The 13,576-nt window shown below is 35.9% G+C and overlaps 1 protein-coding gene across 5 annotated transcripts in view; it reads left to right on the top strand.

Annotated features, from left to right (window-relative positions):
- Nucleotides 1-104: 104 nt before the first annotated feature.
- The window catches only part of METTL8 (methyltransferase 8, tRNA N3-cytidine), a 28,769-nt gene continuing 15,297 nt past the window's right edge, over nt 105-13,576 (top strand). For 3 of the 5 annotated variants that reach the window (XR_011097591.1, XM_068685676.1, XM_068685679.1), the window contains exons 1-4: nt 105-268; nt 570-675; nt 7,184-7,342; nt 9,592-9,683. Coding sequence is in view for 4 of the 5 variants with exons in the window: in XM_068685676.1 (XP_068541777.1) it covers nt 671-675; nt 7,184-7,342; nt 9,592-9,683 (256 nt within the window). In the remaining variant the exon portion in view is untranslated. Of the gene's footprint in view, nt 269-298; nt 415-569; nt 676-3,176; nt 3,278-7,183; nt 7,343-9,591; nt 9,684-13,576 lie in introns of those variants that run through there. The other 2 variants (XM_068685677.1, XM_068685678.1) reach the window with 2 other exon arrangements.

Below are 13,576 nucleotides of genomic sequence, written 5' to 3'. Positions count from 1 at the left end.
GCTGCCCTCCGCGCCTTGCCCAGCGCAAGGGGACGCGGAGCAGGGCGAGGCGCCCCCCCAGGGACGAGTTTCCCCGTTCCGACGCCGCCTGCCCCGCGGCCCGCCGGGTACTGTAGTTTTCCAGGGGCGGAGAGCGGCCGCACAAGGACTACGCCTCCCGCGCCGCCCCTGAGGCGAACGGGACGGCGGGAGCGGGAGTTGTGGCGGCGAGACCGGCCGTGAGACCGGCCGTGAGGCACCGGGGCCGGCGTGAGGCGCCGTGAGCTCGGTGAGGGCCGCCGGGCGCTGCCCGTGTTAAGCTGCCTCCCGTCGCCTCGCTGAGGGGCTGAGGGGAGCGCGACGCTGGCGTACGGAGCGCGTCAGTGAAGTTAATTGCACCCGAGGGTTTTATTTTTTTATGTGAAAGCAGAAGAGGTTTGTTGGAGGTGGTTTAGCCGAGAAAGGCACCACAGCGGGAACTTATACCTCAGATCCGGGCCCCGTGCCCTATGGGTGCGCTAGGGCCCCAGCTGTAAGGGCAAGGTGTTTCCAGGATCAACAGCAACTAACACTTATCTTTATATTTTTAGAGCTACATCCCCAAAGTTGTCATCTTCATCAACAGCACTTGCCAGCAGAAAATCCGGGCACGTGTGGAAAAGCTCGTTTTCCTTCCTTGCCAAAGGCCCGCATGGGGTAATGTGGAAGCTGCTCATCTTTATGTTTCCATAAAGTCTGTTCTTCAGGATCCCTCAGTGGGACCTGGCATCTTAGCTGGCGCTATCACGAACGAGAGATGCCTGAAGGGTGATGTTTTAAAGTTATTTGGATGAAGTGAGCAAGACATGCAGGCGCAGTGGTTGCAGTTGTACCACTGCAGAGTGGCTTAGGACAGTGTGTGCCACGGTGGATCTGTGACATTGGAGGTGACTTTGGAGCTGTCAGGGTGGGTTGCACCTCTGCAAAGTCCCTGTAGGCATCCAGAGTCTTGCAGGGATGTAAATAAATGAGTTTATTCAATGTAAATTATGGATCATAGTAAAATCCATGTTGCTGTCTCAGTTCTCAACATGTTTAATGCTGGAAACAATATGTTCTGTGTTGAGACAAATCAGCTTTGGTTTGTTGTTACAGTTACATATTCAGTATTTTGTAGAAAGTAGGGTTGAAAAAATTTAGTAATTGCAAAACATGTTTGGAGACTTAAAAATCCCCTCACTATGTGTACATATATATGTGTGTGTGTGTGTGCACAAAGCGTTCTTTTTTTCCTTTCCTCCTTTTCTCCTTTTTTCTCATACGTAAGCACCAGCCAGCAGAGGGTGCACAGGTTAACTAGGAAGCCTTATTTCTGAGCTATGTTGATGGCTTCCTCTTGATGATAACCTTGCAAATAGGTTAGTTTGATAAGTCAGTTTTATGTTATATTCTGCTGAATAAATAACAGAAAAAAAAATCACAAAAAATGGGAAAAAAAAGTGGAAAAGGGAGATAGTAAAGGATTGTGCAAAATACTTATGGTTTAAATGCCATATCCTACAGTCTGAGAATTCAACCTTTTCTGTAAAGGTAAACAAATGCACAGGTATTTGCAGAATTGTAACCTAAAGAATCACTTGTGAATTTGGTGTCTTTGTTATGCAATATTTAACATACTTGTACTGAGTGACCAGTATCTTCCTAATTTTAATAATATTTATAGGTGTTTTGTTTCTGACCATGCCTTTAGTAGGCATTACAAACACAAAGTGGAACAATCAACACTGGAAATGGTATTATAAATAGATTTAGCACAAAAGTGTAAATTCCATTCCAAGAATGATTCTAAGATATCAAAGTATGCATTTAGCTTCAGTTGGAGTGAAAGTATTTTTCACAAGTTGGAAGTATTTTGTTCAATTAGAATACTTTATTGAAACTTCATTTTAAAGTCAAAGTAGTCTTTGATGGTGAAGTCAGGACATCTCTTCTCTATTATAAATTGAAATGATGTAGTTTCAACGAAACACTTGTCCTAATCAAAACAAAATCTTCAAATATTAAAAAAATACAGTAAACAAGTGTAAGTAAAATTGCTAAATTTTGGATGCAAGTTTCTGTCAGAGCATTTTATTACCTGCTTTGGCAAGTGAAAAAGGAGCTCAGGTTAGTTTAGGATGGGACTAATTATGTTTGTCAATTACAGCAATTGAACTGCTATATTGTTTTCCATATAATTAATTCAAATAAAATACTTCAGTTGGTTGTTTCATGTTCATGGCACCCACATTAATTTACTAAAAAATCACTAAATAAAACATGTCTATATTTCTCAGATACTAGTACCTTTCTTCCTTGTTGGCCATTTGTGTATCAGATCTTGCAACTGCCATTATTTTATGGTTAGTTGCAAAATGTTTTTGCACTGTTTTCATTGTCTTAAGAACATACTTACTACTGCAGTTGATTCCCTCAGCATTGGGGATAAAGCTTCTTTTGCTCCCAGATAATTAGGTTCGTATACCAACGTGAACTTTCATACAGTTCGTAGTCTCAGTTGAAGAACACATTTTCCCCTTTTTGTGAGAATGGTGCAGTGGTTCCTTCTTAAAAATAAAAGAATAAAAATGGAATTATAAAACCCATAGTTTAATAAGATATTGCAAAAATGGTTTATATAGCAGAATAATTTCAAGAAGAGTATCAAGAGAGAATAGCGGCTAAGAACAATTCTCCATGAATACTAAATTAGGAAATTAAATAGTAATAATATTCCTTAAACCCTCAAGGATTTTTAGTACTCTGCTTGTCCCTCATAGTAGTCCATCTGCTTTCTTTTTTAATAGTGATTATGTAATACAGCCATATATTATTTTACCACAAATAATGTACCTTTAAGTTATATTGCTAGTTTCCTAGATATGCGATGCTTAGCATAAATGTTTTCAGTAAATAAGCAGTTTTATCTATTGTTCTTCCTCATCCCACCTTCCCACTACTACTATAAACTATTTGTTCTTTCTTTGATCCTTTTTAACAGGCTACCTGAAAGTTAAACACACTCTTCTTACTCGACATTTCTGTATACATGGTTAAAAGTATATCTACTACAGGTCTTTTGTTTTGTTTGTTTTTATCTGCTGCTTTAAAAAAAAATAAATAACTGTTGCATCTCTACAAGAGAGATGTTGTTTCTCTTTATTAATTAAAATATATATGTATTTGTTTTTATTTTCATCTTGGCAGTCAGTGCTCTTCAGTAATTTTACTTAAGTTGCTGTGTGCCTACAGGGATACCTGCATCATTCTCATTGATGAGGTATGAGAAGGAAAAACAGGGTTTTAGATCTGTTGAGTGTGAGAAGTTGTGAAATACCTTATTCTTACTGTTTCAACTGAGCACAATTTTTTGAAGTATATCATTAAAAGACTAACTATGAAGCCTCAAGAGAGCATGTTTAGTCACTTTCTAAAACAGGCTAGCATTAAATATTCATTTAACCAATTAATCTGGTTGACAGTGCAGTTGTCTCCTCCTCCTCCCCCTCTCCCATTTTGTTTGGCCTAGGCTTGGGCTATGGTTGGATCTCAGAAATATTAAGATGTGTGTGTTTTAAGAATGAACACTAGTTATTCATAATTATACCTTCAGTGTGAGTATCATTGTAAGGAATTTTTCACTTCGTGTTCATGATCACTCCTTTAACACTTGCATCTGTTTTGTGTAACTAAGGTGTTCTGAATTTTGGTGGTGTTTTGTGGTGATGAAATAGGTCAGTATATGCTTTATAGGAGAGCATTTGGATTTGACTGTCTAATGTTCTGCCAGTGAACTTCTAGGTGCAAAATAGAAGTATGTTGAATGAAGTTCATTGTTTCCAGGTTACCCTTCTGTAGAGAAATGTAACATAATCTTGCACATACTCTTCCTATATTGGGGCCCTTTTTTTTTTCTTTATACTGATGACTCTACAGGTAGGCTCAGTGACTGCAGATCGAAGGAGTTGTTAGCTCTGTAGTGAGAGATCAGTCAGATGTCAATGTTCTCATCCAATATGTTTGTTGAAACTAGATTCTCAGACTATGAGGAATTATTTTTGTTCTGACATCTGTTTCAAAGTTGATACCTCTCAAGGATTTTACTAATCAAGTGGTTTACATGTGTTTTTGTGTGAATTTCACTGTTTAAAAACAAAATTAGAACAGTTCTTTTCCCCTGTATTCTTATTTTTATCTCTGTGGATGTAACCACTCAGAGTTTTTAATGCCAACATCAATTAGAAATGTTTAATTTGTGGTCTATGTGGCAGATGATACATGTACCTGCATGTCCACCTTCAAAAAGCTGTACTAAAAATCCTGTTAGATTGTTTGAAGAGAGGAGGATTTTCTCAAGGCTGATCTATGTTTGTAACAATAACAAAATTTTAAAGGCTAAAATGCAGTGCTCTACAGTGGGAAAAAAAATCTACCATTTTGCTTTTGAGTGTGGTCACTGAGTGCATTGTTTCCTTAAAGCTTTTTTTTTTCTTTTCTGAAAAACAGTTAAAGCTTGTACAAAACAGGCATTTTCAGTGTAATGAGGTTTCATGAGAATATCCTTAAAGGTGAAGGTTGGATTGCTTGGACTGATAATCAGACTGAAAGCTTTCCTGACTGTGGCTGTGAACAAGGAAATTATGTCTTAATTCTTTCAGACAACACTTCTCGCTATGTGATCATCCTATCTGACAAAGAGAAGGGGTTGTTGTCTATTTCATTAACAAAATCTATTAGAGAAACAATCAAGGAATGACTCCCTTCTGAAAATGAAAATTAGGCTTCCAAGTAACTTAAATGCTTTTTGGACCTTCCAGTAGCCAGATTGCCCATTAATCTCATGATCTTCTGATCACTAACTCTTAAGGACATGTGAGTGCTTGTGCCTTGATATTTATCACTGGATGCAACAGGAAAGTTAACTCCCCCACTTACCCCACTGTCTGTCCTTATATATTTTTTTTTTGATGTTTTAGAATTTATTAGCTAAACTTGTGCAATTATCACTCAGGATCATATTCTCATAAAAAGAGCTACATCTCTGGATTTTTACTGATGCTGGATCATTTTAGTCATCTGACTATATAATTCCCATCTGTGCATCTTGTCATGTTCTTACTGAGATATTTAGAAAGCCAAGAAAAATTATGTGACTAGCCTAGCAGCTGAATCATTGTATTTTATGTTGAATATAAATGCTGGCACAGGAAATGCAAGATACAAACTCAGGTCTTTTGAATGATTGAAGGAGGAAAAGGATTTGTAAACAGCTTGCAATGTGACCATGGAATCTTTATCCAGGCACTTTTATAATTTAATAATAATAATAATAATAATAATAGATCAGGTTTTTCTTTTTATTATTACTTATTTTTCTTTTCGTATTTGTGTCTATCAACATTGCTTTTATGTAAATTATGTTTTGAAAAACTTGTCAACTAAAAACTAACTTGTGTTAGTTTTTATGCCTTGTAGATATCATTTCATAGTATTTCACATGCATTAATAATTTTTCATCTTATGAGAAGTGATGCATACATACATGCTTTTGCATATAAAGTATGAATGATTTGTAGTAATTTAAGTTTAAGCTGGAATTTTAGTTGCTCAGCTCCTCCCCTCCCCCCCCCCAAAAAAATAATTAAAAAACCAAACCACCAACCAACCAAAAAAATGCACCTTAATCATCAACCTAATCATCAAATTAGAAGAAGTTCTAGTGGTGTGGGGGTTTTTTAGTTAATAGGTCTAAATGTTACATTTTGCCTGTATGATAATGCCCAACATCTTGATAGCATGTTGCAGTCCCAGCAGCTCTAATATAACAGTATTTATATTTGGCATTGGCAGACATTTAATAGATAGAATTAGATAGAAAATTTCATCTTTTTTTTCCCTGTTGTTTTTCTGTATGCTTAAACTGAATAAACAAGGCCCTTTTAAAAGTATGACTCATTCAAAAGTACACCTCAAATAAGGAATTGTTCATTTAATTGAAGTAATTTCTTTGCCAGGCTTTGTATCAATGTGTACAAATTAATCTTTTTGTTCACAGTACGCTTGTGATCAAATAGTAGTATTTTCCTCAAGATAAAAATCTTCATTTTGTAACCTTTTTGCACAGAATGTTTTCTAATAAAGTGTGTGTTTAAACTGTGCCTGTTCTTTTGCAACTACATTTTGTATTTCCAGTGCACTAAATTTGTATGCGTGGCTTATACAGCAGAAGCACTCAAAAAAAAAAAAAAAAAAAAGGTACTAAGAATCATTTTTAAAGTCATACGCAGAGCAGCTGAAGGAAAAAAGAACAAAAGGCACATCAGAGTAAAAGTAGGTGGAGGAGTATTTCATTTTACTCATCTCCCAGAAAGCCTACATTAACAAGAATATGCCAGAAACAAAAACAAAACAAAACAAAAAAGACAAACTGCTGGTACTAGCAACACACACTTGTTATCTTTTACTATTAATACTCTATAAAGAGATTCCATGTAAAGTAAAATACAGCAATAGAAGGCAGTTATACATGTAATAGAAAAATCTCAAGCATTTTGTAAGTTGCATGAATAGAAGTTTAACCTCTAAAACCATTCATTTCAAAGGGAGCATTGAGCAGGGATAAGGAAAATACGCAGCAGAAATTTTGGAAGGCTTTCTGGTGCATAATATTGACACTTTTTGAATCTTTCACTTCCTGTCTAAAAGCATAAAACCACAGTCACAGTTCTAGAATTACATTTTTTGCTGTTACCTAGTGAGTGAGTTGAAAAACGTCAAGTCCAATGGCAGTATGTACCCATTAGAACAAGTGGTTTTGATACTGATGACTTTTTGCTTGTCTTTTTAAAGGTACAATGTCAAACTTGGTTTATAGTTTTACTGTGAATTCTTTTTTTTTTTTTTTTTTTTTTTCCTACGGTCTGACAAGGCTCTGAAAATATACCAAATAATGAAATAATTTATATTTCAACTGATTTTGTTGCAGTAGCCTACTTTGGGTCAATTTGGGCCTTCAGCACATGCAGGGGATGTTGCTGCTTTCTAAAAGGCATTTAAATTGACATTACAGTAAAAGATTATTACTAAAGCTGATATTGGTTCTTGATTATTTGACCAGTTTCTCATCTAAATGACATAAACAATGAAGTTACAGCAAAACTGTAATTTGGGTTAATTGTGTTTTCAGATCTCTGAACAAAATGAATTTCATTACAAGGTTTTCTGCTTTGTGTCTGAGGAGAAAAAGCAAGATGCAACAGAGTCACCAAAGTAGTCGACGACCAGCTGTTCCACTTGGATCACGGATTTTAACTGATCCTTCTAAAGTTTTTGAGCACAACATGTGGTGAGATGTCTGTTCAAGGATGCTTTTCTTGTGTATTTGTATATTATTTACTACGATGAATAACAATATCTGTGTATATCTATACATATATATCATGCTGATATATGTATGTATATTATGTATGTATATATTTTTATATATTAATATATATACAAAGCAATGGGGTAACAGAATGGATATTGAAAGGTAGTGCTGGGGAGAACTTCAGACTGTCACAAGTAACCTGACAGTTACGAGTTTTCAGTGACTTCTGTAAAACAGCCGCTGAGGAAGTAGATAATCATGGAATGAGAGGCAAAATATTGTTATACATCAGTAATAAATTAGGAAACATAAGGTGTGGAGAATAATTAGTATATGTTGTAATGGCAGAAAGTTACTATCTAGGTACAATAGAGTTGCATAATGGATTAGCACTATATTCTAATTAGCACTATATTCTAAAATTGACACCATATCAAAAGGAACTTCTAAGTTGTATTCTTCTGAAGATGTATTGAAAACAGTACTTGTAGTTGTGAACTGTATAGCAATCTCTGCTGAACCAAAAAAAAAAGCCAAACCAAATCAAAACAAAAACCAAACCAAAACAACAATAACAAAAAGAATCATAGTAAGTGATCTTGTAGCAGAGAAAATATTAACATGCAAGTGCTAATAAGAATAATAATTGTCATGATAAGCAACAGAGCATTTCCATCTCTAAAAGGTATTTTTTATGACTAATGGGGGGTCAGAAAACAGTGAGAATGCTGGTCAACCGAATTGAAAACTGTCTTATGAGGTAAGATTGAATAGATTTTTCTCTATGAAATGGAGATGAATAAGATAGAGCACACAGAACAGTAAATGATACGGAAGTTTTAAAAGACTATCTAAACCTATCTACAAAATCGAAAAATAACTTTCTAAGATATTAGGAATACAAGGAATTTTTTTATTCCTGTAGTTCATAACTTAAGAACAAGTGATATTTGCTGAAAATAGAAACGAGGAATCTAAAAGCTAAACAAGAATTTACTCTCTGCATAATTTGAAAATAGATTTTGAATTCTGACTCGCACAATTTTTGAGCAAGGATTTAGCAATAGCTGAGAAGGGTCTGGATGTAACTAATGATAAGCAAATGCTAATGGGTAACATAACACAGGGTTAGCAGATTACAAATGTCAGGGCTTAGGCTTGCTGCGTAAGAGACCTAAAAATTAAGTTACTTGTATGTCTCCAAGCACAGAACAGGAAGATGCTTGATTGGTTTTAGAGACAGTGGACTCTTTTCAAGTTGGTGCATGGTTCCTTCTTCCGTAGTAAGCAGTAGAATTTTAGTCATGGGCTTTCAGTTAATTTTTTTTTAAGGATTAGCATCTAACATATTATCTGAATTATATAATTTAATTAAATATGATTTCTAAAACTCTTCAGACTGAAAGATTTGGAGGGACAAATGATTTGTTTAGAAAGCTGCCAGTGCGTTTTTCGGCACTCCCTATTGTGGCCTCTATCCAAACAGAATCTGCAGGGAATGCAGTTTGGTCATCAGGATCAGGTCTTTGCTTGGTTCTGTGACTATTTCATGAATTAATATGACATTAGTGAACCATTTTACACATGTACAGGTAGCATAGCCTCTGGAACCATTGCAGCACTGTTTGTCTTTTATTAGGGATATCTCATTCTTCCTTTTTAAAAATGTTTCCTATCTCTGTTCCCCAGATAAGTAAAATCTCGTTCAACAATTCCACCTATTCTGCTAGAATAGGTGGATTATGCTGCCTGTTTCAGAAACAGCTGATTCTTTTGCTGGATGACCTTTGTTTCTCATCATCATAAATGTTAGTAATGTGAGAAGTTTCTTGCATAAGGTTGTTTGTTGATAAGCCTGTTATTAAATCTAACTAAATACAGTTCTAATTGGATGCTGAAAATATATTTCTATAAACCCACTGAATTGACAAGGTATGTGTTAATCATATTGTTAAGAAAAAAAAAAAAAAAGCATACTCCTTCAAGACCATTTGCAGTTGGAAGTTTTTCTCAATCATTTCACTTGAGTTTTACCCAACTACTTATCTTTGTCTATCATACACTGAAACTTTGTTTTTAACTCTGTAGGTCTCCTTGTGGTTGTTTGCTTGTATTTTAAGAGCAAGTGGACTTGAGACGATGTAGCTTATTTGTGACTGTTTTCCTCAGAAGATGATTATGGAAAGTTGTGTTTAAAGGCTAGTTCTTCAATTACCTTTTTGCAGGGACCATATGCAGTGGTCACAAGAAGAGGAGGAGCAAGCGAAGGAAAAAGCAGCAGAGAACTCGCTTGAGAAAGTTCAGTTGGAAGACCAAGGTAACTAATTCTTAATTGCTTAAAAAATCACATTTCAATGCCAATTACTAAAGCATTTAATAATGCTTTGAAATCTGGTAGTACTGCTTTTATTTGTACATTCTCCAGCCTAAATCTATTTTTGTTTATTTTCCTTTGTTGCCTCACAGGATTGTCCTAAGGTTTATTTTTCTAACAATTCAGTTACTTCTTTGAACAACTTTGCCTTTTGTGGGGGCAACAGAATATGTGTAAGTCAATTAAATCAGTACAGAGCAGTTGCAAGTTCTGACTCCTTTTGCAGTTCTTCAGAATTAAGCTTCTGCTTCACAGACTGTTAACTTGACCAAAGGGAGTGAATTTGCACACAGTTAAGGTGCTGAAGGGATGAAAATTCCCATGTACAATATTCAAATTCTTTTTAATGATTTGTGGACTGTTTGGAGAGCTAGTGTTTGTACATTGCACCATATTTCTAGTAAGTGTCACAAAAGTTGCGCTGGTCTCAGCTGGCCCAGGCTGAGCGAGGAGTGCTTCAGGAAGCAGCATGTTTGCTGCATGTGGAAGGTGTTTCAAAACATCATGCTGAGTCTGTTCTGTAAATGATTAAGTTTCATGCCTGTCTTCAGAGGGAATACTTAACATATTCTACATTTCTGAAGAATGATAGCTCTAGGTTCAAACTGGCAAACTAAACCTTAGACTGAACTCTTCAATAGTTTCATATAAAGCTGGAGTATTACGTTGATAGTAATGTAGAAGATTGGATTCTTAATTTGTTCTTTTATTAGAAAGATGCTCTGAAAACAATTATTTTGATGTCCTGGGCAACAGTTTACCTAGCGTATCTTAAATGTGTCAAATTAGATAGTGTCGTTATGACCCTGTTCTCAGTTTTATTGATATAACTAGGGCACATGCTCGAGTGTATTTGAATTACCTGTGAGTGCACTTTGGATTGTGTGCCCTTCATCACTTTAAATGCTCTGGGATTGTCATCTTGCCCTTTTCTGTTCTTGCCTCTCTCATTCTTTATCTTAATCCAGGTGTACAGTGTTTGTTTTTCAGAACTGGCATATAATATTTCCAGTGTTTTTGTATAAAAAGTTAAAAAGGAGCTCATGATTTAAAAGTAAACAGCGTAACCACATAGCTCATGGATCCTTTTGTTATTTACCTACAGTCAATTAGAAATTAGTTTGGGCTGGTGAGAAATGAAATAATCAGGCATTTGTCTATTGCCAAAAAATAAAAGTATCCAAGAACGTTTCCTGTGAATGCCTCTCTGTTAAGAGCTTGAATAGGTGAGCATTGCTGATACTGTTCCTTCAGAAAGCTTCAACTTCATTCTGCAAGAACATTTTGGCCTATTTGTGTTAACAATGAACTAGACTGAAGCTAATGAGCAGGTTATTTTGGGGCCTTGGAAACTGCAAGTAAGGAGGGGAAAGAAAAGACAGATTTCAACAATACTATTATGTCACTAAAATAGAATCATTCTGTTGAGCCTCAGTAAAACAAGAGAAAGTGAACAAATATATGATGCTTCTTTTAGGAACTTGATTTACTTATTAGCATGTTCAGTTTCTTCTCAGGCCTAACTGCCAGTGTATGAAATACAAGTCATAATGGATTCTGTTAAGGAGAGAAATCAAATGGACTAAGAAATAGATTTTGTTGTTGTCTCAAAGGGTTATATCTTAATTAGTTTTGTGATTTTTACATGCTTTTGAAAATGTAGTAGTCAGGCTTTTAAATATTCAACAGGAGAGGGGGTAGAGGGAACAACAACGACAAAAATATATAACAAATCTTATGAGCCAATAGGGTGACTGCCCACTCTGCTTCAGGAAACATACAGATTAACAAAGCAAAGTGAAAATTACAGTCTTGTTGATGAGAAACATGTAATGTTATCTTCTGATGAATTCAGAAAAAGATAGATATTTTCTTCCAGAGTTGATATAATCACAGTTTCTGTAACGTCTGTGTGGGGAAAAAAATATATAATGGTAATAATACTGCATGTGTGCCTGTGCAGGAGTGACCAGTGAGAGAAAGGAAAGCGTTCTTGCACTTGAACCTATGTAATATTAAACTAAAACAATTTGAATGGCTGACTTTAGCAATCGCTTTCTTTCAGTTTTGAAATCTGGAAAGCTCAGTGGGCATTTAAGTACAAGGGTTCTGAGCAAACTTGTAGAAAAATAGTGACTATAATAAGGGGTGATAATGATTTAAAAATCTTTGGAGTAAGTGGTTTGTTCTTTAAATTGGAGCTGAGCAATCTCTATAAATGTCTAACTTTCACTATTGAAATCTGGTATATATGTCCTCAGTCAGCTCTGCACTTAGATTATAAATACAATTGCTGTGCATGGCTGGGTCTTGCCCTTTAATAATACAATTGGATGTATTAAATGTTAAATTCTAAAAATTATTCAGATTTCTAGGACAAGGCATTCTGCCACCTCCTTGACACTTCCCACTGCCTGTCTGTGGCTCTAATGATAATTTGCAGCCTTGTTTATCTCTGAAAAGCTGTAATGATTTAGGAAATGGTACGTTAAGATATAAATGAGAGCAGTAGAAATGCTATATATATTTACTCTTTCATTTGTATTAAAAGAATTAACTGGTTAATGTGAGTGAATAGGGACAAAATCAAAAAGGCAACACATTATATGATGTACATTATGATTATATGATTTTTCAGCCTGGAGAAAAGGAGGCTCAGGGGCGACCTTATCGCTCTTTATAAGTACATTAAAGGAGGCTGTAGCGAGGTGGGGGTTGGTCTGTTCTCCCACGTGCCTGGTGACAGGACAAGGGGGAACGGGCTAATGTTGCGTTAGGGGTATTTTAGGTTGGATATTAGGAAGAACTTCTTTACTGAGAGGGTTGTGAGGCATTGGAACAGGCTGCCCAGGGAAGTGGTGGAGTCACCATCCCTGGAGGTCTTTAAAAGACGTTTAGATGTTGAACTCAGCGATATGGTTTAGTGGAGGACTTGTTAGTGTTAGGTCAGAGGTTGGACTCAATGATCTTGAGGTCTCTTCCAACCTAGATGATTCTGTGATTCTGTACACTTTGTAAGAGATGTTAAGGGTAATGAGAAACAATCCAGTAAATGCTTTGGAACTGGAGAAAAACAAGATAAAGATTTGGTTTGGTACTTAACAGGTAGGATAAGGAAGGGAAAACCATCAACCAAAGAGACATTGAAAAAGCAGTAATTCTTATCTTTTTATCAGCCTTCCTTTGAAAGGGTTAGCTGCAGTCCAGTTGCCAGCACAGTTAGTGCTAGTGAGAAGAAGGAAAGTTCTTGTTCTGCCTCCGAGAAAGAACAGGATACAAAGTACATCCATAGAGTATATGGATGACCAGGAAAGCAGAAAACAGAGTACTTACCTTTTTTTTTTTTTTTTTTTTTTTTTTATAAAGGAAGATTGGAAGAGATATGAGTCAGAGAATTATAGTTCCTGTTTCTAGAAAAATATTGGAACAGATAATCCACATTTTGTAGACACTGAGTTTGGAAGAATAAAGGAGATGAATACTGGCCAGCAAAATTTTTTTTAAAGAATAAATCAAGTAAAATCAAGCTAATTTCCTTTTTGGAGAAGGTTATGAGCCCTGGAGATAAGTTAAAAACAGCAGATGTCCTGAATTTTATCCTTACTCAGGCTTTTGACTACTATTTACTTGACATTTTCATAGGCAAGTTAGGCAAGCAAGAGCTAATGAAACTGCTTTTTGGTGAATGAATACTTAGAGAGTTCCTTTGAGAATGGAAGCTGTGCTGGACAGAGGATCATTTTGTTCTGTGTCTAGTACTGCTGTACTGCTTGGTGTTTTCATTAGTCACTTAAGAATGGGAGACTTGAAGATGATATTAACTGAAGAGATGTTTC

Source organism: Anas acuta, chromosome 6 (assembly GCF_963932015.1).
Source record: "Anas acuta chromosome 6, bAnaAcu1.1, whole genome shotgun sequence".
Taxonomy (NCBI): Eukaryota; Metazoa; Chordata; class Aves; order Anseriformes; family Anatidae; genus Anas; species Anas acuta.
This window is presented reverse-complemented; position numbering and strand designations above follow the sequence as displayed.